Source organism: Microchirus variegatus, assembly GCF_963457635.1.
Source record: "Microchirus variegatus genome assembly, chromosome: 10".
In the NCBI taxonomy this organism is placed as follows: domain Eukaryota; kingdom Metazoa; phylum Chordata; class Actinopteri; order Pleuronectiformes; family Soleidae; genus Microchirus; species Microchirus variegatus.
Genome location: NC_139811.1, coordinates 12627617 through 12652380, shown reverse-complemented (window position 1 = coordinate 12652380; position 24764 = coordinate 12627617). Strand labels below are relative to the sequence as shown.

Genomic DNA, 24764 nt, shown 5'->3' with positions numbered 1-24764 from the left:
ACCAGAGAAACCACCGTGATAGTATCCATGGAGGGGTGTGGGGGAGTTTACAGATGGATGTACAGTGAACACACACGTACAACGCACATTTGCAGAGTCAAACACACACACAAACACACACTGACAAATGTCTCTCCTAGCATTCAGACTCCTTCACGTACTGTACACACACACACAGACATATACATCCAGCTCACCCAAAACGGTGGCAATTAACTGGTAGACCTGAAAACAGAGCAGTGTTTAAAAAATAAACATGCATAGCTTCGTACATGAATGTGTTTGAAAGTTACCGTTTGCACAGGTCGATCTCACGGTGCGTGAAAAACGTCCCGACAGGATCACATCATTTCCGTTTATTCATCCATTATTAACAATCATGTAAACTCAGTGGACTATTTCGTTTACAATAGCCTCGTATTATATTTTGCTCATAATATAAGTTACATTCTGAACCAAGACAGGCTCGATAACGAAGGAAATAAATACTGCCATGGCAAAAAAAAAAAAAAAACACAATATAAAGTTAATATTCTGAAATGGACAGAAGACCAAGTGTTTTCTTGGCCCAAATGTTCAGATATAAAAACAAAATAAAACACCTGATTTAACGTTGGAGTCCTTCCATCAACAAAATACACTCAAAGCCCTAAGCAATAAAACAATAACATCTGCCTTTCAGGCATTAAAGTATATTTGTTACGACAAAACAAGGAATGGGGCCACAAAGAGATACTCTTTAGTGCCGTGCGAATGTTCATTAGAAGGTGCCACACAAAACATGTTATTTTTCCCTTGTTTCTCAAAACAAATGGACATGAATATCCTTGAACAGATTAAACTCGAGACCTAAAATGGGAAAAGATAGAAGGAAAATAGTTTCATGGTGCTTTTTTTTTTTTTTTTGTCCGTCCTTTGGTCACTGGTTTGTCTCGTTACCAAAATATTATGTGAGACTACGACACCATGGGTGTTTCCTCCAAATGTCGAGCGACTAACATCTAACATTTTTAAAGTGCCGATGAGCTGAAGCAAACTGGAAGCACCTAGCTGGTGACACGGGCAGATTTCTCTTTTAACAGATCAAAATAAACACACGCACACAATTGAATAAATAATGTGGGATTTCCATACGCAGGTTGACGCTAACCTGTGTTCAATATTCAGTGAACCCTAAGGTACCCTACGTGCTTTGACTGTTAGAAAACACAACCCTATGGAAAATAGGACTTTGTTTCAATTGATATTAAAGCTGCTGTTAGCTTAATTCCTGTTTGTGCTAACTTTAGCACTTCCCTCCTATCACAAACAGAGTGCTTTCTGGCAAACGAGGCCGTGTTCACACCAGTTTAAGAGAAACCAAAGTGGGAGGACGTTATTCCGTGTTACTCAGGCCGAAAGTAAACGCGACACTGGCACTTTTTCCTCTACACTTCCTCTACTTCCTGCTCGTCTTCACAACCCAGGATATGACACACCCACTAATGATGTTAGCTGAGAACCAACAGTCATCTATTATTCACTACTACTAACCAGCTCGTTAGTATTAGGTGGTTTTCCAGTTGACGTTTAGCGGGCGGCAAGTTGGTACCATGTCAAGCAACATTACCTTTCTTTCACCATATTAACTTACAAATATTTCATTCTTTAAGCCTTAGAGCACACATTTTTCCAGCCCTTGTCTCCATCTTCTGTGTATCAGCATTTCACTACTATTTCAGGTTCAAAGTTTTTCAATGTAGTACAATTTCAGTTACACTACCATTTTTACATGTCTTATTCACTTCTGGGTTTTAGTCAGAAAAATATATTTTTTTAAAGATAACGTAAATGACCCAATGAAATAGTTATTTAACACCTATTTCAACTAAAAGATTTCACTGACAGCAGCTTTAATATAGTTACGGTATTATTCTACGTTTGTGAAATAAAAACGTGTGATTTGAGTAATGTATTTATATATCTATCTAGATAGATATATAGATAGATATACACCTCTTGTATGTGCAGCTGCTTCTCTAAATAAGCAGACATCATAGTAATCAGCCTAATAAAATCCATCCAATCCATTTGAAATTCTGCGTGTACTATGATCGAGCATATTTTGACCTCCAGCTCAATAAAAAGATAATAAAAAGCTCAACACGGGACAGAAATCAGTGAATCCATTCAGACACCAGGCACTCACACATATGCCGATGCATCGTTTTACAAATGTAAGTCTTACGTGTGTCATAAAAATAGTTGTAGCTCAAATCCAAACTTCCTCCTCTTTTTTTTTTTTTTTTAAGTGCTTTTTTGCCTCTTTGTCTTTTAGGAGACAAACAATCACACTTTTCATTCACTGACTTGGCCATTTTTTCCCTCTCTTTGCACGCGCTTTTCCAACATGCAGACCGACAAATAGACACAATTCGACCGTGGACGTTTTCTATGACATAGACCTCACTTATTTCAATTTCATAAAGAATATATTGTACAAAACGTGGACTAAAAATAATAGTTTTCTTTTATAAAGTGGTCAACTACTCAGGCATTAAGAACAATCAGTAATTATCAAATTAAAAACTTAGAGGAGGACATGCGGGAGGTGGAGGGTGATCCTGGCACTGACACAATAGTTTGTCTCCCTTTTTCAATCATGAGAGGGTGTGACCTGCCAGACGATGAGGTGGCTCCGCTCGGCTTTGGTGGGCGTCGACTGCTGGCTGGCTGTCGGCTCTGATAAACCGTCCAACTCACCGCCTTCATCACCTGAGGAGGAAGACGAACAGCCAACACCGGTTTCAACATTCACCAAGTGCCACGTTATTGCAAACAAGACAAGAATTCAGATTCAAATGGAAGCTTGGAGCGCTTACCCAATCGAAAGTCGATGTAGCCTTCGCCTCCGCTCATGACCAGGTATGTTCTGGGGTCAGAGGTCGCCGTGTCAGATGACTCAGACACAGGGTCGTCAGAGCCGGAATCTGTGGTACCGGCAGGAGGAATTGCTTGTCCTGTGACAAGTCAGAAAACATCTTTGATATACTTTACAATACTATAAACACAAGGGAAGGACAACAATCTAGAAAGAGATTAAACAAGCAAGTGAGCAAAAGCTTAACTTGTACACGCTGGTCCTTTACGCTGAGGTTTTTTTTTTACTTCTTGTCGCTTACCTGGCACAGTGACAAAAAACTTGACAGCATCTCGATGTCCGTGGAAACATAGCTGGGCGTGGGCCATGGAGCAGTACGGCACAAAGCTGCCTGGCATGGCACAGTCACTAACGGCATCACCATAAACCCGAACAGCGCTGCCGGGCCGATTTGGCACTATCCCCATTGTCTTGTTGGCTGCAGGATAAGAATTCAATAAAATAATGAAAAACTGCTGCTGAAGTCAAAAGGTGCAGATATTGAGATAACTTGCAGAACCTTTAAAACAACATATTTGAATAGAACAATAAATATGAAAATGAAAGAACAACAAAAGGAAATAAAATCAAAAACTTTTCTAAAAAAGGCTGTGGCCAGATCTTCGCTTAGACAATTAAATCTAAGGTTGAGAGCATAAACATTGCTATATGAGAACTGATGAGAGAGACAACATGATTCTCCTCTGGAGAAGAGACCTGTGCATTGACTGTGAGACTTGTATCCATAGCAACCCTGTCATCTATTATTCAACAAGTAGCACCTTGGCGGTAACGACTGTTGCATTTACTGAATGTGCCTTGAGAGAAATGTAAGAGGCTGAAAAAGAATGCATGGCAGACAGAGAGAGAATAAGAAGAAGTGCAGCTGTGTACAATATGATGCTGAATCAGCGTATTCATCCCTGAGGCACATTAGAGTGTCCATGCTGAGAGTATGTCCTGAAGTCTGACGGGGGAGAGGAGGCACAGTATGAAAGAGAATGTGGAAGGCGGCATCGAGGGGACAGGAATCAGGGAGTTTGATAAGAATAAGCCACTTGTTCCGCTGTAATGTATAAAGCTGTCCCTGTAAAGCACAGGGGGACCCGACAAGACAACAATTCCCATGATCCATGCTCATCAACCAAAGATGTTGTTATTGTTTTGATTGAGAGACCCCAAGTGGCAGACATGACATACTGCGTATTTAAAAGGAAAAAGGAGAAACATACTCCTACATTTCAGTGTGTGCTCAAATGTTCCTCTCCCTGACAACATTTTCTGATCCTTCTAGAAGTGTTAACTAAGGAACTCCCAGGCCAGATGAGATGATAAAACATTGTGTGTTCTGGGATTGATCTTCAAGATCTCCTACAGGTTGAACTTCTGAATCAAAAGCCCAAACCACCTCAGTGGGTTCCTTGTGAAAAGGAAGTACAGCTCTTCTCTGAGCTCCTCATCCTGCTGTGTTGCAGAGGAAACTGACATCTCTGATCAAAATGTTTCACTATCCAGAGATTTACACAGGTGAGGGATTCCTCACTTCTAGCCCAGCTCCCTCTTCGCCCCCACAGTTTCGGTCAAAAGCCTGTCCTTTAGCTGACACTGCGCATGTCTTCACACAGGTGTGTGAATTTGATACCATGGAGGTGTTAATGACGCACACCTTCATCAAAATGAAGTAGTGATTCTAAAGAGAATCTGAGTAGCCTGTAAGACATCTGTGGGGGAGAGTGATACCTTCAGACAGCGGGATGGAGATGATGACACCGTTTCCCGTCCCCACCCAAAGACGGCTGCAGGACACCACGAGAGCTGTGATTCTCACGAATGAGAAGCCCAGTTTCCCCGTACCTGCAACACACAGAGCACACATTTGGTTGCCATGTCAATCCATGTTTAAAAGATATTTTCTATAAACAATATAGAGCTAATGCTCTCAGTTTTGTAAAACCTGCATGCGTGGCTCTTTGGAATTGTTTGATTCAACACATTTATATTTGTGAAAGACTGCTGAGAGAATCCTGGCCTAACTAGAACTAGACAGAACAAAAAAAAAAAGAGTAATTTCAACATTTGCATACCAAGCATTTTGCTAACGTAGGGCTCAATGTCCACGTCCTGGAGATGCTGGTAGGTGTGCGCGTGAAATAAACGCAAGGTTGAATCCAGTCGGATGGACACCCAGATACCATCGCCCACCCAGGCCAGCTGCCGCACCTGGCTCTCTTTGCGAGGATGAGCATCAAATGACTTCTGCTCAGGCACAACAGATTGAGATGATGGGATGTAAAATGTAAACATGTTTTTATGCAATATTTTGTTCATTTTGAGCAAGCTGAAAAACAGCTTTTATTATTTATGGAGTCTTGTGACAGCTGTACCTCTATCCTCATGGCCTTTGGCTGGATGACATAGATCTTGTTCCTGTAGCCACACCACACCTTGTCATGGACTACAGTCATACAGCGGATAGAGTGGTGGGGCCGACCCAGGTCCAACAGGTGGTAGTTAGTCAGGTCCCACTGACCATCTCCTGGTAGGAATGAAATTTGGCATGAAATCGGGAGGTTTTTTCAAAAATAGCTTTGATTATGTAAATATGAAAGTAATTATGATATATCTTTAAACATCAACATACTGTAGCAACATAAAGATTCATAGAAAAACTGAAGAAATGCAAAAAGTGATGCTGAAGACTTACCGATATTTCTGTGGAAAATAGCTAACGTTCCATCAGCCAGTGCCACAAGGACTCTCCCTTTAACGTAACTGTAACGTGTGGAAGATGCTGTTTTAGACATTTTTCTGCATACAGGTAAAGGATACAGTACAGCATGTCCTTGCACTTCGAAACCAACTCAGTACTCACACTATGCTGAGGATCGAGTCTTTCAGCTTAATAGCGTGGAGACACTTCCTCCATCGGGCCATGGATGAGTGGACATACAGACTTGAAAAAAAAAACAAAGAACAGTTGAATACTGAGTGGATTTCAAATTTCGATTTTATCACTGTATTCACTCCTTGTTTTTTTAATGTTCCACAAGCTCCATCTAGTGGGGGATTATTGTACTTACCATCCATTCTGAGCTCCCAGCCACATGGTGGGGAGGGCACTGCTCACCCTCTGGCCTTCTCCCTCCAACAGGTCTGAGTCTTTTGGCAAAGACGAGTCTCCATCCTGCCCGGAACCCCTGGATCACAGAGGAGAAAGCTTCATTAGGCAGCAGTCTTTTAGTCCTACAAAACTACAATTATGTTAAGGGAAATATTAAGCTAGCAGGGGAATATATTATTTTAGACTTGCACATGTAACACACATTTTGGTGATTTAAATCTAGAATTCCATTCCTCACCTTTGCGAGTCAGTAGGTGAGGAGTCAGTGGGTCCCACCCCAAGAGGGTCGGTGAACACGTGCTCCGTGTAGATTCCCGGCTGGTTTTGATCTGCTCCTTGGTCCTCCTCTCCTTCTTCACCCACACCAGCGTTAGCCTCTGTTGCTTCTGTTGCCTCTTCTGCAGGAAGAACACTATCTTCTGCTGGACTCGTCTCTCTGGACAGCTCAACTGTGGATGTTTGAATAATAAAATAGAGAAGCAATGGTTAAGTACAAGGAAAACTATTGAACCTACCTGTAAAAATTGAGTAACAATTCTCCAGCACATCACTACCTGAGCCAGAGATGGCAGTGTGCTCAGCAGGCTGGTCTGTGACATTAGAGCTGGCTGTCTGAGGGACAGCGGTGGTCCCATCTGCTGCCATGGTGCCATCGCTGCCTGTAGAGCCCATACTGGCGACGCTGCCCGCCAGTGACACCCCATCACCTTGACTGTGATCCACCTCCTGAGGTACTTCCTCAGCTGTAGGATAATCAGTCTCCAGTACACCTAAAAAAAAAATCCCACAAACAGCCTCACAGTCACATCCACTGCTGATTGAATCAGATCCACAGTAACCCACTGAAAAGCCCACAGACGATCAGCCTACCTGGCACACTGGCAATGCAGACCACATGGGTGTTGCAGGCATAGAAGCTGTCAAGTAGGTCAGAGGGCTGAGTGATGTCCATCACCAAAACTTTGGTGGAGGAGTGAGTGCTGGTGCACACCCATACCCTGCTGGACACCTCATCCTGAACAATCAGCTCCTTCTCTTGGTCCACTTTCTCCTGATCGTTACATGAAATATGAAGTCAGCCAACAGCTTTGCATCTTTAGTTAAAACAGTTATACACTACTGTTCAAAAGTTTGGGGTCACCTATACAATTTTTGTTGTGTTTTCCATTAAAAGTCACACTTTTATTCATCAAAAGAGTTGCAAAATTAATAGAAAACATAGTCAAGACAAGATTAGACGTAAGGATTTTTATTCAAAATATTAATTTTGCCCTTCAAACTTTGCTTTCATTAAAGAACCAGCAAAACTGTTTTCAGCTGTGCTAACATCATTGCACAAGGGTTTTCAAGGGTTTACTAATCATCCAATAGTCTTCTAATGTAATTAGCAAACACAATGTACTGTTAGAACACTGGAAAGACGGTTACTGGAAATGGGCCTCTATACACCTATGTACATATTCCATTAAAAACCAGACATTTGCAGCTAGAATAGTCGTTTACCACATTTACAACATATAGAGTGTGTTTCTGATTCATTTAATGTTAAATTCATTGAAAAAAAGAGTTCTTCCTTAAAAATATAAGGACATTTCTAAAAGACCCCAAACTTTTGAATAGTAGTGTATACATATACATGTGCTCACCTTATTGTCATGCTCCAGCTGGTCCAGGCTACTCTGAGAACCCTCCGTCTGCTTAATAAACTCCAACATCTTTCCTCCTGACATGTTGACCCCTGCAGCACACCACAACTGGAAAGAAGAAAGCAAATGTATTCAAATTACCTTGTTTTCTTCCTAAGGATTCGATGAAATGCACAAAAAGCCACATAGTTTAGAATTATCAATTTATTTTTTTAAATCATATACCTTCATAGAAGCATCCGTCTGATCCAGAGGTCTCAAGTACACTGGTACAGGTAAGTTCATTTTGTTCTCCACCTGTCCACCATTTGCCACCTATTGGAATACAAGATATGTTTACCCTGTTAACACCCATGATAAACATATTCATCATAATGGACAGTACAAATGGTAGAGGAGCATATTCCTCTGCAACAAATGTGACCCGTTAATGAATAACAGCACGCAACATATGCTCAATTCTTGGAGTGGAAAAATATGCCTAATCTTGCTTAAGTAAAAAAAAACACTCCAAAAGGTTGTGGGTTCTTTATCAGCCCATATCCATAATGAGGAAACCTGCACCTCAACATGCTGGACAACTTAAATTACAAAAAAAATGAACTGAACAACATTGAAATTACTGAAACAGAGCTATATTGCTTCTGTTTAATTTTTTTTACAAAACTTGACCTCCCACCTTGTATTTGCTGGGCAGGCTCCAACCATGTGCAGTGACCCGTCCATCCTCCTTCTGCATGTGGGCCTTCACCTGTCTGTACTGGGCTCTTTTCTGCTCTTTGCGTGACGGAGAACTGCACTGGTCCTTTCTACAATAGCAGTTGTAGAAAGTATACATTACACTTCATACATGTTCACTGTCAGTTTCTTTAAATATGTCCACCTTGATAAAAAAATGCAGCAAAATTAGGGTGATCAGACTCTATTACTCACTCTTCATTGAGGAAATCAAAGGTCTTGGACTTCTCTGTGGGGAACTGGGAGAAGGTGCTACTCCTCTTTACCAGGCTGCCCGGAGAGTTGTACTTCTGGGGCTCCACTTTCTTTCCGGCAGGGGCACTGGAGGAGGAGCTAAACAGTCTGCTGAAGCTGCAGATGAGGGAGTTACAAAAAGCCAAGAGGGAAACGGAGCCGACAGGTGTGCAGGAAAAAAAAGCAAGGATGAAGGAGGGGGAGGGGGGGGTCACCAATCAACCAGACACCCAAGGAATAAACACCAACATTAATTGTACAGTGACATACAGCATGCTGAGAATTGTGGCACAGCTAAGAACTTCCTATTAAATCACTTTGTTTATGTCCTAAACAGCTTTAAAGTCTCAAGTTGGATGGTTTCAACCTATATGTATTCAATATGTCCATGTCACTGGCACCAGCCTGAGGAAAAATAAATATATACCTGGAGCATTTATCCGCATATAAACAATATATAATATAATCATTGAGCATGTGTATACATGGGACAGATAACAGATAAAAAAGACCTGGGAATAAAGCATTGAATTGCCTACATTATTGTTATATATATATATATATAGACAAATTGTTTCAATGAATTAATATTTGATTAAAATAGACTGAAAATGTGTGTTAAAAACAAAATACTGAAATTGAATAACTTATGGGGTTCAGGACTATTTATAATAATCATAAAATGCCTACTTAGATACAAGGTGCCTTAATATAGGACACAAATGTGAATTTAGGCTGCTGGGAAGCTCTGTCCCTCATAAGGTCCCTGTGAGCAGCCAGAGCAGGAAAAACACCAGAGGGCACACAGCAGGCAGGAGACAAGAACATCCAGGAGCACAAGGAGAGTCATGTCTGAGCAGTTTGTGATAACAACTGATGGACTGAGCACTGAGACGGATTATGAATAATGTATCTCAAATTTGGATCTATTTGTTAAGGAGGAGCAGTTCTTTGAGGGTAAAGGAGGGGTTTGGCAGGAAAAGGGTTTATTAAACCATCTTTACCTAATGCTGTCAATTCAAGTGCACATTGTAGAAGAGATAAAACAAAAAAACTGAATTTGAATAATTTGCCATGAAACTGTAAGTGAGGCAGACATTCAAAGCTAAAGCCCTGTCAAAAAGGAAGTTAATATTGTGGTTTATTTAAAATGACTCACAACTGCCAGATGCTGGACTTCTTTTTTTCTGTTAGCGTTGGATTTTCCCTCGAGGCCCTTTAACAAAAGAGAACAGTGTAATAAAGGTTGTGTTGACGGTTCTTTTCAAAGTCACATGAGTACAGGTTTTGTATAGAAACTTCACTATAAACAAAGATGAGTTTATTTTGCACCTGATCATCTCAGTCCACCGCACAGCTTCCTGTAACTCCATCAGTCTCTCTTTGTACTGGTTTCTCTCCATCAACACTCGGGCCATTTCCACCCTAGTGAAACGCTTCCTCTGGGCCGTAGGTACATCACTCTGTGACGCACAAAGTCAGCACAAAGTCAAAATACACACACACACACAGATACACATTCAGTATTTCAAGAATGAGCTGCATCTTGATGGAAAGGTTAAGCTGCACACAACTCACATCTTCTTCCTCTTTAGTTTTCTGTTTCACTTCCTCCATGTCCAATCGCACTCTGGAAAAGATCACTTGTTATATTCCTCACACACTGTAAATGTTCTATTGTTATCTTACAATTCACAAGCATCATCACTTCAAATTGCTCAGTTATCACTGTTACTTACTTTTTAAGTTCGTCCTCCAGCTCTCTGCTCTTGTCTTCCAGCTTGGCCCTGACCTGCAGTATAGCCTCCAGTTCTCCCTGCAACATCTCCTTCTCACACATCAACTCATCCACCTTCAATATCAAGTCTTTATTGACCACATTCAAGGCATTCCTGGAGAAAGAGGGAACAAAGATCATAGGGACTAAGGACTTACAGAGAGTGGATATGACATTGACAAAAATAAAAGGTTGGATTTTGTTCTTACTTCGTTTCAAGTAGTTGTGAATTCTCCTGAATTAGATTTTCAACTTCCCGACCCATACCTGGACAAAAATGATGTTGATGTTTGACTTTTATTGCACGTAGAAACAATAAGACAACAAACTACAGCATGTGACTATACAAGGACTATAAATTAAAATTTACCACAGCAGATTATTCCTACTAAAAGTCCATATTAAACAAGGCACTACATAACATGTAAAATATCTCCTACTGAGATATTTGTGACTGTAGGTTTAACACGGAACAAGACACAAACACACAAACCAACAGCACATCACAAGACTGACAGGAGAAGGATGGAAAGAGTGGGTGAGGTCTTACCAATCAAACTAAGGTCTGAGATAACCATGCAATCCAAGTCAGGCAGACAGAATAAGGCAGAGAGAGAGGGAAAGAGAGAGAAATGTGGAAACACGTTGAGACAGTGGAATGACCAAAATGATGGAGGAGTCTCAGGAGCTGAGTGTGCAGCCCGTCGACTCCGCAAGCAAAAAAGGACGAGATGCTGCTGCCAGATCTCTAAGGCTCGTTATACATTTGACAAACGCAGCAGAAGAGAGAATAAGCAGAGGAAAATACAACAGCACAAATAATATTTAAGCTGTTCAAAGAAGAGTTATAGGGAAACAAAGAAAGTATTAAATCTCGTCACCCATGCATCAAACTTAATTAAATAGAGTCAAAAGTAAGTAAAAGTAATCAGTGGAAAAACTATTGCAGTTTGAACTACTGAAGGTCAACATAATGAAGAAGAATAGCAGTGAACTGTATTGATGGGAAAAATGGCAGAAAGTAACAAATGAGTTGGAATCAGAGGGATTTTTTTTAAGCCAAAAAAGGGTTAAGGTCATACACACCAGAGTACTCCACTGGGATTAGGGACAAAAGCCAGAGGATGAGACACAGGGAGAGAGAAAGGTGACGTTAACATGGGTAGATGGCTAAGGCCTGGTGAACACTGGACATGTTGTGTTTGCATCAATGCTGCATCCCGTTAGGGTTTTTAATTTTGACGCCAACATTAACAGATTAGATTATTCACACTGCCAGCGGGAGAATCGCATCTATTTTTGAATTTCTGCATCTGGCCTATTTTTCATGCATGATGCGCAGTTCCCAGCAAAAATAGACAGAGAAAAGATCTAATATTCTACAGCAGGATTATACAAAAAGAACATTCACAGCAGTTTCGGAATACATGAACTATTTTATCAGCTGTAATAATTCAATGAGGTGAAGAGCAGACTCCCTGTACACATAAATCACACTTGACATTTTTCTGTCAGAGTTAACGCTAAATCAGAAACTGAAGTCAAAAACACACGCAAGCAAGATGCAGCAGTCACACCACACAGCAGCTCAACTCAAACTCCATGCATCCAGGGTGATCCAGGCGTAATACTTTAACAGCGGGACCAAAGGAGGTCGTGTAGCAATGAGGAAAACAACAAGTGTTGGAGTAACAGGGAGGAGAACAGCATCTAGTAGTCAAAAATATTAGCAAAGCTTCAATAAAGCAGCCATTTTAAATCCAAGGTTATTACAGAGTACAGATGTGTTTGCTTTCAGCTTTTCTATTATCACCACACCTCAACGTGTATATCCAAGAATACTGTTATACTAGGGCCACTTCCTTTAATCGTATGTTTTACATGTTGTACATGTATGGTGTAAAGGGTACATGTGGTTTTATCGGCACTGGAGCAAATTGTGAATTGTAAAAAAGGTAGGGGAGTTCTTAAAATAGTGGTTTATTCAACAAAGAACATAGTAATTGAAGAGCCTGACCAGCCAATGTCAGAGTAGAATTTCCCATGGCCATTGTATATTTGTCATACAACATAGATAATATTTTAACTGAGCTTTTTTGCAGTCCCCAATGCGTTTTGCAAAGGGAATGTCAATTTAGCACCTTCATAAACTCCATTTTTCCAAAGGGTCCAATCACTGCAACATTATTCAATGTTTGTGCCACGGTGAAGACCGGTGTTACTCACCCAGCAAGTCGGCCCCTTCATCCACATCCCCTATAACCCCGGTGCCTGCAGATGACAGCTCCTCAAACAAAGAGTCTGTATTGCGGTCAAATGCCATATTCTCAATGCCTTTAGTAGGGGTACTGGAAGAGTAAGGACAGCAGGAGATTAGGCTTTGCTGCCCTTTCATACTTATCTTTAAAAAACAGTCACACAGAGTCACTTCTTTGCAGTACCTGCAGTGTTTGTATCCACCGAGATCCATGTCCAGCTCAGGAGTGGACTCGATAATGTCCTGCACATCTGAACTGTTCTTGTTTTCGGGCAAACCTTCCGAGGACACATGAACATGTCAGAACACCAAAAGGAGGAGACAGATTTGTGGTATTTTTAGATAGAGGTAACAAAAAAAAGACTGCTCCACAACAGTTCTACAGCATTAATGCTGCACACAAAACCACAAGCAAAAAAAGAGAACGGCACAATGAAAGAAAACCAAGCTTGATGGCTGTGAATCTGCAAATAAAAGTTTCATGATGTTCAACCTTACCCACTGATACGGTCCTGGTCCCTGGCGCAGCCTGCACCTCAGCACTCTTGTTGTTTCCGTCTTTCTTCTCCATGTCCGAAGCAGTTGTGGACATTGGCGTGGCTGATTTGGAGTTAGTGAAGTCCGACAACTCATCCTGTGAGCACAGGTGACCAGTTAATGGCAATGCTTACAGACAGCCGCATAAAGTCTAGGTTTAAGACGACAAAAAAGCATACTGAACATATTCAGACCACAAACAACACAAACATGACCGAACAACACAGTTTAGAATCTAAAAAGTGAAAATAATGGTGTTAAAACGGAGAAATGATAAACAAAAAAAGGTAGGATTTCACTGTGATAATAATGACTTAAACCTAAGTCTACATTTTCATGAACAGAACAATCTGAGATACAATGGTAGAAGCTTATTTTGTGAAACTGGAGGTCAGGAAAACAATCAGCACAAAATGAACAGAATAACAGATGGAACACTGAAACACCAAAGAAAGAAATTAATTGATTGAAGATGGTTAAACATCTATGTGGTGCAGTGAGACCAACACACGAACTACACAAACGAACACACGCAATGTCCACAAAATAGCTGCACAAATTGCAGGGGGGCATCTACTGAAGCCACAATGAGAGTTGCTATTCTAAATCTGATACACAACACAACTGACACAGACGCAAAAAACTCAAAATTGCAGAGGAGATAATTTGAAGTGGAATGTTACACTATTACAGCATGCAGTTAAAATGAAAAATGTTGGTGTTAATGTACAAAGAGTGATGATCAAAGCAGAGATCGACACGAAAGCGGCTCAAGAAATAAATACAGAGCAGCCTCAGAAATATTAAAAAGTCATGCATTCAAACTGAAAAGAACGAGCCAGATGCAACCACACTGTTATTGAATCTTACAGATTAATAATTAACCAGATTAACCATCTGTGGCACAGCTAATTATTGTATGCACTTATTTTGAAAAATGCCAATGAAGCCTACAGACATGGTTGCATGTAGCGCAATGTAGCACGATGTGATGTGTAAATGCACTTTTGAAAGGATGACACAGCAGAGTGAAGGAGCCTAACGATGCGATTGCTGCCGCTGCCGTCACTCATCATCCAACTACCTTGCAGTCGTCTGCCAGTGAATTCCCCCAAGTAGAGTCCTGCGCACTCTTACCCTCCCTTTCCCTCTGGGGGTCGACAAAGTCCAACTGCTTGGAGGGGGAGGAGGGGGGAGAGTAAGAATGAAGCTCACATGTGCAGAAGCAGATCAGGAGAAATGCAAACACCTGAAAGCATGCATGTCTGTGGAAGTGACTGTAGAAGCACAATTGTGAGTGGCAAAACAGAAGGACAAGTGTGAGCCTGCGTGACAGTGAGCGTCAGTCGCTGCAGCTCATTGTGTCGGATAACTGCAGTAGACCACAAACCCAGATCGTAAATAATTTTCTTTGGATAATGCACCTCAAAGAAATGTGAGGAAAATATTATTTGTTAATTCATTAGATTAGCCTTTTTTTTGTTGGAAAGTTGGAAAATCACATCAAACATAACATTAATGATGCCCGTGTTCAATTTAGCTTCCTCAGTTTGATTGTGCATGCTGTCCTGAATTACTTAATTATTAATCTATCAGATAACTGATAGTTAATGTTGTCACTAACGCCTGTGCTTATCAAAACGTCTGCTCTGAAAATAATCTATTAAGTGCCCAGAATTCCCCAGATCAAATAATCTAATCTGGAGTGGGAATGTGAGGCCTATGGTCAGGTCGCATCTGGATCCCCTCCAGTTCGCCTATCAGCCCCGGATAGGAGTTGAGGATGCCCTCATCTACCTGCTGAATCGTGCCTACGCCCACCTGGACAGGCCGGGGAGCACTGTGAGGGTCACATTCTTTGACTTCTCCAGTGCTTTCAATACCATCAGGCCTGCCCTACTGGGTGACAAGCTGACGACGATGCTGGTGGACCCTCCCCTTGTGTCCTGGATTGTTGACTACCTCACTGGCAGACCACAGTACGTGCGCTTGCGGCACTGTGTGTCAGATGTATTGGTCAGCAACACTGGGGCCCCACAAGGGACTGTCCTCTCTCCTTTCCTCTTCACCCTTTACACCACGGACTTCAGCTACATGACAGAGTCTTGTCATCTTCAGAAGTTTTCTGATGACTCTGCTGTGGTTGGATGTATCACTAAGGGTGAGGAGGCTGAGTACAGGGCTGTGGTGGACAACTTTGTCTCATGGTGTGAGCTGAACCACCTGCAGCTCAACACAACTAAAACCAAAGAGCTGGTGGTGGATCTGAGGAGGAAGAGGACACCAGTGACCCCACTTTCCATCCAGGGGCATAATGTGGACACTGTTGAACACTATAAATACCTGGGAGTGTTCATTGACAATAAACTGGACTGGACTAAGAACACTGAAGTCCTTTACAAGAAGGGACAGAGCCGCCTCTATTTTCTGAGGAGGCTCCGCTCCTTTAACATCTGCCGGACAATGCTGAGGATGTTCTATGAGTCTGTGGTGGCCAGTGCTGTTCTGTTTGCTGTTGTGTGCTGGGGCAGCAGACTGAAAGTAGCAGATGCCAACAGACTCAATAAGCTGCTCAGGAAGGCCAGTGACGTTGTTGGGATGGAGCTGGACACTTTGACAGCAGTGTCAGACAGAAGGATGCTGTCAAAGGTGAGGGCAATACTACAGCATGACTCTCACCCTCTCCACAACGCTCTGGTCAAACAGAGGAGCACCTTCAGCCAGAGACTGATTGCTCCTAAATGCACCACAGAGCGCCACAGGAAGTCATTTCTGCCAGTGGCCATAAATCTTTACAACTCCTCCCTCTGATGATCAGACTCTGTATAAATAAATATACAAACAAACAAACAACAGACAAACTATAATTACCCATCCTCATCTAACTTCTTTCATTTGTTTATACATACATTCTCTGTATATTGTATATATTTCCAGATTGTCTACATTGTTTATTGTATTGTTTATTTTATTTCATTTAGCTTCATTTAAGCTTTTATTTTATTTACATATTTTATTTATTTTATTTACATCTGTATATCTAGCTCTTGTTTCCGCATGCTGTATTTCTTCTTCTTACTTTGCACAGAGCATCTGGAACAAAAACAATTTCCCCACGGGGATTAATAAAGTATTCTGATTCTGATTGATTCTGATTCTGAATCGGTAAAACCGTTACTCAATAATGATCACAACATAACGACTTTGAAGATTTCAGTCTGTGTTAAAGCAAGATTGACCTCACCTCCTATGTAATGAAAGGTTATTGGTGGCTTGTTCATACTGGGCACAAAGTCAACACTCTTCTCTCTGTGTAAAAAGGAATTCTATTTTTAACTTTTAGAAAGTGTTTTCCTGTGAAGCCATTTCAGAGCATCAGAAACACCAGGTGGGAATCTGGAACTGCCAGAGCTTTGGTAGGTAAATCTTTGGCTTCTGAAGCCTTGCATGAGGCCACAATTCTACACAGAAGAATGTGTAAAATGTTTGCCTCATCACTATGGTTTCAACTGTTTTTAGAGGGAACTTCTCTGTTGAAGAGAAATTAAAAAAACATGGTTAAAAATAGACTTCAAAAAACCTGAATTCAACCACCATTGCCTTGTTCTACTCCAACTACATGTAATGATATTCACAGCATATTATAATTTAATTATAATAATTAAAGCAAAGCAATGAGATGTTTTTACTTCATGAAAATTAGATCACAGCTAACATGCAGGCATACGCACAATGTCATTAAACTGTTCTTTTTTTTCCCACTCACACATATCAAAGTCACTCACATTCAAAAGGCCGTGACTCAAAAATAAACATCCTGTAGCACTGATTATACAACAACCAATCGGATCCCAGCTTGCTTTTTTCTCCCTCTGCGACTGGCTGCGAGCCACACAACGGTGGGTTTATAAAGGTTTATCACTGTTCTGCTCTATTGTAGACAACATTACACTGAAAATATACATTAATATGGACAAACTGTACCTAGATCAAAAAGAAAACTGTTATAATTATTATTCATGAGATGCATTTGATGATCTCTTGACAGCTGCACTATGAGTAGTTTTGCATATTCATCAGTGGCTAAGGAGGAGGATGAGGAGGGCGTCTGAAAACACAGATAGTCTTGTGAAACACCTGCTTAAATACGCTAAAGCACGCCTGAGCCCCATCAAAGGCTCTTTATTTTTAAATGGAACCCGAGCCAAGACGACAGAAATCTTCAACAGCAAAAGCAGGGAATCCAATTTTGTCAACTACAGACACAGAAATCTGGGATCTGACAAAAAATTTGTTTAAAACTTTGTCTGTGCATCACAATTAACATTATACACTTTCTATAATTCAAGACATCCAAATCAAAGCATCATTCATTTTATTTCCAATTGAGTTTTCACACAGACATCCTATCGTCTGACCGTGACATGAGTTTTGTATGTATTTATTTTCCACCAGCTGTAATTTACAGGATGCTTTTGTGGTGCCATTCACACTCACCTTCAGACTGGTGTTGGACCTTGGCTGTAATGGGTCGGTGAACCTCCAGGCCTCTGTGCCCGGTGTTTCTGCTCTGGCTTGGGCATCTGGGATTAGTAGAGACGTCCCACCAGATGAGGGGAAAATCCCCAAAGAAACAGGCCGTTCTCTCCTGGAGTGGTAAGAGGGACAAGAAAAGAAAATCTTGAATCATTGTCTTTTAAAACATCCACTTCAGCATGTTGTCTCATTTGGGGCATGTGTTTTTTTTCCAGGGCAAAATATCAGTTGTACAATAAAATCATATAAACTTTTTAAGAGGTTTGGTCAGTCATGTCATTTGCCAATAAAGGCATCGTTCTTCCTTGGGGGCTTCACCTTTGTTCGCTGACACAAACTCGTTACACGAGATCTCACCTGACTCGGCCGACTGCGCTCAACTCCGACGTCTCACTGATCTGCTGCATTTTGATTCTCTCGACGTGCTCCATGTAGTTGTGGATCATCTGCAGAAGTCAAAGCAGAAGATTCAGAGGAAACGTTTCATACTGGATAGCATGTGCAGCACATTTTGGCTTATTCACAATGGTCGCATGACTCCCGTCCACCTCCACAACATCTCCTTCCTCCCTCACCCACTTACCTCGCTGTGTCTTTGATGGAGGGAGTTGTATTCCTTCTTGAGATCCAGCTCGCGTTCTTCTAACCTGCTGACTGAAACAGATTTGACTCAGCAGAAGGAAGCATGAAAATATACTGTGCTTTTTAATGAGAATAAATAAAATAGTCAAGATGATTATGGATCATAACATTCAACACATTAACACAAGATTCATAGATCTGACAATATGAAACATTTAAGATATAGCACTGGATTTCCTTATTTAATATCTTGTTTAACCATTTTGGGGTTGATTATTAATCGATTACTAAATTAACTGGTAACTATTGTGAGAATCGATTGTTACGGTTGAGTGTCATTAAAACAAGCTCCCTAATTTTTCAGCTACTTAAATGTGAATATTTTCTGGTTTGTTTACTCCATTAAAACAGAGAAATCATTAAAGCACTTTGGTTTGTGGACAAAACAGACATTTCTTTAACATGTTCTGATATTTTATGGATCAAACGCCTAATCGACTAATTGGAACAATACTGCACAGATTAATTAATCATGAAAATAAGCGGCACTATTAGCAGAATAGTTATCTCTAAACCACTCAATCTCTGTGTCTTTGTTTCAAGTGTCTCTCCTGGGACAAATACAAAAGATAAGCAGTAAATTATTTTGTCTTTTCAGTGTCAGGCAAGTGAGAAATAACACCAACATAAAAGCAGAGAGAATGACTCAAACTTATACTGTCGTTATCCATTATCTGCTACAAGCTGAGGCCTCATTAACTTTACAGTAGCTGTAAACTCTGTCCAAGTCGTAAAACAACGCTGGTGCTGGAACACACACAATTCATTAGTTTATTAGTATATTTATTTGGATCCCCATTTAGTTTTGCCCTACGGCATTGCTAGTCTTTCTTGGATCAACTCCAATGATTTACTGCTGAGTGGGAGTGGCAGAGGGATTATCTGACCCACTAGTTTCTACAGAGAAGGGAAAAAACAATGACTGATTTTGATTTAATTTTTGAGGAATATAACAAACACAAATCTGCCATTTGATTCTGAACTAGACCAATAGTCACTGTATGTTATTATGTGTGCGCTTACTCTGGTCTACATGGTTCTTGATCTTGAGCTCCAGTTGTCGGGAGTGGGACTCCCTTCTGTCCACATGGTTCTGCAGGTCCTTTTTCTCCTGTTCATGAGTGTCCTCAAACTCAATGAACTTCTACTCCAACATACAAACAAACAAACAGACACACAATCAAACACAAGAGGAGGACAGAATCCAGAAAAATGCATCTTAAAAATCACATCATTTGTCACTGATAATCTGGAAGTCTGAGGCCTTCCTTCTCATTTTCTAATCAGCTGGAGCCAATCCATGCTGACATATGGCAAAAGGCGGAGTACTCCCTTGACAGGTTGCCAGTCCATCACAAGGCAAACGGGATTCAAAGTATATATTTTTCCAAATCATTCAGCGCTCTTCTCTAACATACAAAAATAAGAGCTGACACTTTATCACGTATTACATATTAGCACAGGCCACAAAGCATTTCACACGATGCACCACGTCAACGGAAATACAGACTAAAATAAAGACAAAAGGGGCAGGGTCTTAAAAATGTATTGATTCATTCGGAAATCCCTGGTCGTCTCTTTCCTTCTAGCCAGACGACCTCTGAATGGGAGATTGTGTTTTGTCAGCGTCCACATCCTGTCCAGCTGAGAAGGCGAAGGTCCTAATGTGGCTGCCCTCCTTCCTCTGGGCACATGACTTTTACTGTGCTTTAAAAAGGCGCAGGCTTAACTTCGGCTAACTTTTGGTGGTTCTTGTTGTTGATGACATTATTCTTTTACGGTTTGATCGTCATAAACAGAATTGACATTACATCATTGCTGTGTACTTCATCTGAAAACGGCCTCTGTCAGTCCCGACTGTGGGAGCATTTATGTGTTTACACCAGCAGTGCAAGGACAGGCTGGATGAAGGAGTATTCTGAGCAGTAGAATTCACTTGTGACACTTTTGGTGGGTTGCTGCTAGTTGCAGCCGGCTCAATGCTGTTGTTGCCTCCGATGTGTGCAACGTGGAAATGTTGCCGGTTGACACAAAATCTTAATATACTGCTTAAACACAGAGAGACGTATCGAGCAGATTGACTTAATGATTTAATATTTGACCTCATGTGATGGTTTGAATGTGAAGGAGATTTAGTAGGTCGTTCAAACTTAAAAGCTATGCACTACAAGTTTAACATGCAACTTGGCACCAAATGACTGCATCTACAGGTTTGTCTTTTAAATGTACCTAATGTGTGTTTAACAAAACCAAATAAACTTGAAAACATGTAGAGCTGAAACAATCACAGCAAGAGGAAATTAATGTGCATCCAAAGATTCATCTTTTATTATAACTTTCCTGGCAAAATACCCATTTCACAATTTCCAGCTTCTCAACTGCCTTGAAATGCCCTCTCAAATAGAATTGTAACTCCTGTTGCTGCTCATGTAAAGTGGAGGGTCAGTATGAAACGCCAGAATTTAACCCAAAAGAGGAAAAATTATAAATGCAAGCTGGGCATGCTCCTTCTTTCTGCTGATTTCTAATAAAAGAACACATGACCTGGAAAGCAGCACCATGTCAGGCTCTCCAACAAGCTCAGCCTGACTCAGAAAAGCCTGAAATCAGGTCTATGTTCAAACAATCTTTCTGTGTTCAATCTCAAAACAACCATGTACATTTGACTGAAAACAAAAGCAGAGCATACTGTAATTCTCAGTGTGTTTTTACTGTTTACAGATTAATTGTGTGTTGTCTGGATGTCACACTGCTTCAGTGTCACAGTGTGGCTGCTGTCAAATAAAAAAAAGCAATCTGGGAAAGAGGGTCTGATTCACGTTAAATCACCATTCATTCATACAGAGGCTGAGAAACAGGAAGCAGATGAGCCATAACATAATCACAACAACATCTGGGTTCTGTTAGCAATATGACTACAACCTGCTCCACATGCTTAACTTACTCTAACAGCAGATGCTGACTTGATGTTATATAGTATTTAAAAAAATAAATAAATCATAAATAAAATAATAAATACATAAAATAATAAATCACGTTTGGTTTACTTGGCATGTCACGAGCTATTAAACACGGTGTAGATGAGAGCATTTACTGAGTCTTAAACAACTATCAAGAGAAGTATGCAGTATTTTTTTTTATTTAAATTTAAAACCTCAGGAAATGTCTGTTTCTGATTCACTAGTGAATAGAAGCGCGATAGTAAACAACTGGAGCAAGATACAGACTTAAAAACTTTGGAAGTTGATAGTTGTAAAATGTTTAAAAATGCTTTTGGTTTTGACACTGGGCCGAGGAAGTTCCTGCACGTACAGTACATACACTCAACAAAAATATAAAACGCAAAAAGAAAAACTTGTTCTAACTGTAGTTATTGTTATGCGACAAAACAGAGTAACTTTCCAAAAATAACTACAACTTTATCAATAAAGTGGCTTTAATTTGCAAGCATTAGGATGTGTGTCCACCATTAGCCTCACGCAGAGCGGTACACCGGCAACGCATGGACATCACCAGGTTGACGATCGTGGCCTGGAATGATCATGGAATGATGCACTTTCAGTTGTGTTGCCACAGCTGTAACACTCAACCTAGCACCCAGATTTGTGACATCTGTGGCATATTGACAAGTGATAAAAGTCCACATTTTGGTGTGCCCTTTTATTGACCAGACCATAAGGAGTGTCTGTGTACTGGTCACGCATATTAACCACCACTCTGCCATGCTCCATGACTCTCGTGAGTTGAAATACTCATAGATAGATTGTAGTCAATAGGAGTGGCCAAGTGACACTGGACTACTGTGTTTGAGCAAAACAAATCATTCCATAAACAAATGCATCAAGAATTTGAGCAAATGTCATGACATTCTATGTTTGTTCACCATTTCAAGTTTGTGCGTTTATATTTTTGTTGAGTATACATTACTATTTCCTTATTTTTACTTTTGTAAAGCATGTGAGCACTTACTCCACCACTCTTCCAAGAGATGATGTAATATTTCGGACAAAAATGGGTGAATGATTGACTGCTGGTCGTGCAGTGTGGTGGAAGTACAAGTACATGTGTAAAATGATCATGATGGATAGTTTGGGTAAAGCTGTGGTGGGGTGACTTGTGGCATTCATGACGAAAGCAGCTCTTTCTTTACATCATTCCGTCTGCTCTTTTTTTCATTGTCCATTTTGTTCAACCTCTGCAAATCCACCACGGAGGACATTTACGTCAGGATTATTTGTTACAATCCGTTTGTCAGTCAAGATATAAGGGTTGTCAGTTAGTTATAAGATGATACTCATACAAATACCACAACCACGGACATATTCAGCTGACAGTTACCACACACCACGGCTTATTGAAAAGTAAACGATAGCAAACGATCGTTCGTTCTCACCGGCCGGCTATTGACAAAAGATCGTAAAATAAAAACAATTGTTACGCAACAATGACGTAAGTAATCCATAATATGGGCCTAAACTAAGATAATACAATGGTTTTCATAATTTGTTTATCTCAACATGCTCAGACATGCTGTTTGACTACATTCATGGACGTAGAGATGGTCAACACGACATACTGATGTATATAACTAAGCATCGGAATGAAGCAGAAAGGTGATTTAAATAACTTAGAGAACATAGATGATCTACAGAGAGAGAGCTCTTTGCCTTCGCTTGTGCAAGACTTTAGATGTTTCTTTCTACAGAACCTCAGCAAGTTATGTGTTGCATATTCATCTATGACATAACCTTACTCATCCAGAGTATGTCTAAACTTGGAGCTGTCTGGTGCAGGAACAGCAGCATTCATTAGCACATTAGCAGTTATTTTGGGAATTTCTATCATTTGCTTTGCATTCTATTGGTGGTGGACCACACATGTTCAATATTGTTAAATTGTGATCTGTTCGTCCAAGTTTATTTTTTTGAAGCAGAAGCCACTTCTGAAACTTGCTATGGAGGCTTTTTCAGCCATATTCCAACTGCATGAAGCCACAAGTTTTACTGTGTGATAAGATGTGGACACAACTACACAGAGAAACTCAAGAGAGTCGTGTAGAGCTGATGGTTTTTTTGTATGACCCAATTTGACTTGATTGTTTGAATATGGCAAAAGTTGATTAAATATAAAAGTTTCACACTGCAGCTTTAAGTGACTTTGTAATGTGATATGGTTGCTGGACCCAGATCCAAGCATTCAGAAACTGCTGATATGCTGGGTTTTGCACACACTAATGTTTAGTGTACCTAATATAATGGCTTGTGACATTCTGTTGTTGTTGTTACAGTGATGGCTCACAACGCTGAGTCACCTGCTGTTTCCTCAGTCAGGGTCGCACCTATGCTTCGGCTTAGACTGACGCAATAAACGACAGTGGAGTGGCTGTATTTTGAGGTTAAGTTTGTAAAGTGTGTCTGTTGAGGCACGGAGTAAAACTTCACGCCAGTGACCAGTGGGCAAGAAAACGCAGCAGACACAAAGAGAGGGCCCTTTTCGGACTGACGTTAACCATGACACTGCCTTGTTTACATCCACACGAAACACCACGGAAGCTGCCCAGCCACGTGTAAAACTCTATCCAGCACACAGGGATGCAGACAGGGTGGAAAAAGCACCTGCCACGGTCTTCGGGCTAAGAAAAACAGATGTCGAGCAGAGAAACAAACGCCGTCATTTGAACTCACCTCCTCGGCGTGTTTCCTCAGCGCCTTCTCCCGCTCGTACTGGGTGATGAGCTGCTCGTTGTCCTCCTTCAGCAGCTCCAGCTCCACTTCGTGCTCCTGGTTCTCCGCGAACACCGAGTCCAGGTTCTCCAGCACGGCCACGACCAGCGGCATCAGCTCCTTCACCACGTCCTCGTCGTATTTGCCGATAAGCCTCTCGAACTCGCGGTAGATGGAGTTGGCCAGGCCCGACACCCGCTCAGACATCATCGCTGATGTCCCCGGGTCGTCCTGGTACACAACTCCGTCTTCCAGCTCCATTTTTCAGCGAACGGGACCGCGACGGGACGTGGCTTCACCCGCGTAAACCCTCCACTATGAACACCGGCACCCGCTTTATCCAAAGCAGCGTTTTCTTATACAAACGTTCACATTTAGGACGCTACACCGCCGTATCATTACAATGCGAGACGGGCTACGTGGATGTCTTCCTCTTTTTTTCCTCGCTTGTCCCATGTTGCGTTCAAGTGCTCTTATAAAACTCCGACTTTCCAGTTTCACACACACGCTGTTTATATCAAAACCAGAAAGCTAGCTTACTTGTAGTCATTAACTTGTGCAAATGTAAACTAATTATTTATAACGCAATATAATACATAATTATAATACACTTAGCTTATACGTCTATATCAGTGCTTCTCAATTATTTTCTGT

At 41.0% G+C, this 24764-nt stretch overlaps 1 protein-coding gene across 1 annotated transcript; it reads right to left on the bottom strand.

Moving 5' to 3' along the window:
• Nucleotides 1-266: 266 nt before the first annotated feature.
• spag9a (sperm associated antigen 9a) lies at nt 267-24396 on the bottom strand. Its single transcript, XM_083896983.1, has 30 exons — nt 24072-24396; nt 19411-19531; nt 18329-18399; nt 18103-18191; nt 17707-17857; nt 14294-14383; nt 13171-13306; nt 12857-12950; nt 12642-12763; nt 10625-10682; nt 10378-10530; nt 10217-10268; nt 9971-10101; nt 9798-9854; nt 8600-8755; nt 8346-8475; nt 7892-7981; nt 7667-7774; nt 6891-7071; nt 6536-6790; nt 6259-6469; nt 5980-6096; nt 5772-5852; nt 5604-5671; nt 5284-5435; nt 4984-5155; nt 4640-4753; nt 3162-3338; nt 2862-2999; nt 267-2754 (listed from the first exon to the last, which is right to left on the bottom strand). The coding sequence occupies exons 1-30, from the start codon at nt 24369-24371 to the stop codon at nt 2636-2638; spliced, it is 3894 nt and encodes a 1297-aa protein (XP_083753109.1). The 5' UTR covers nt 24372-24396; the 3' UTR covers nt 267-2635.
• Between the last annotated feature and the right edge of the window lie 368 nt (nt 24397-24764).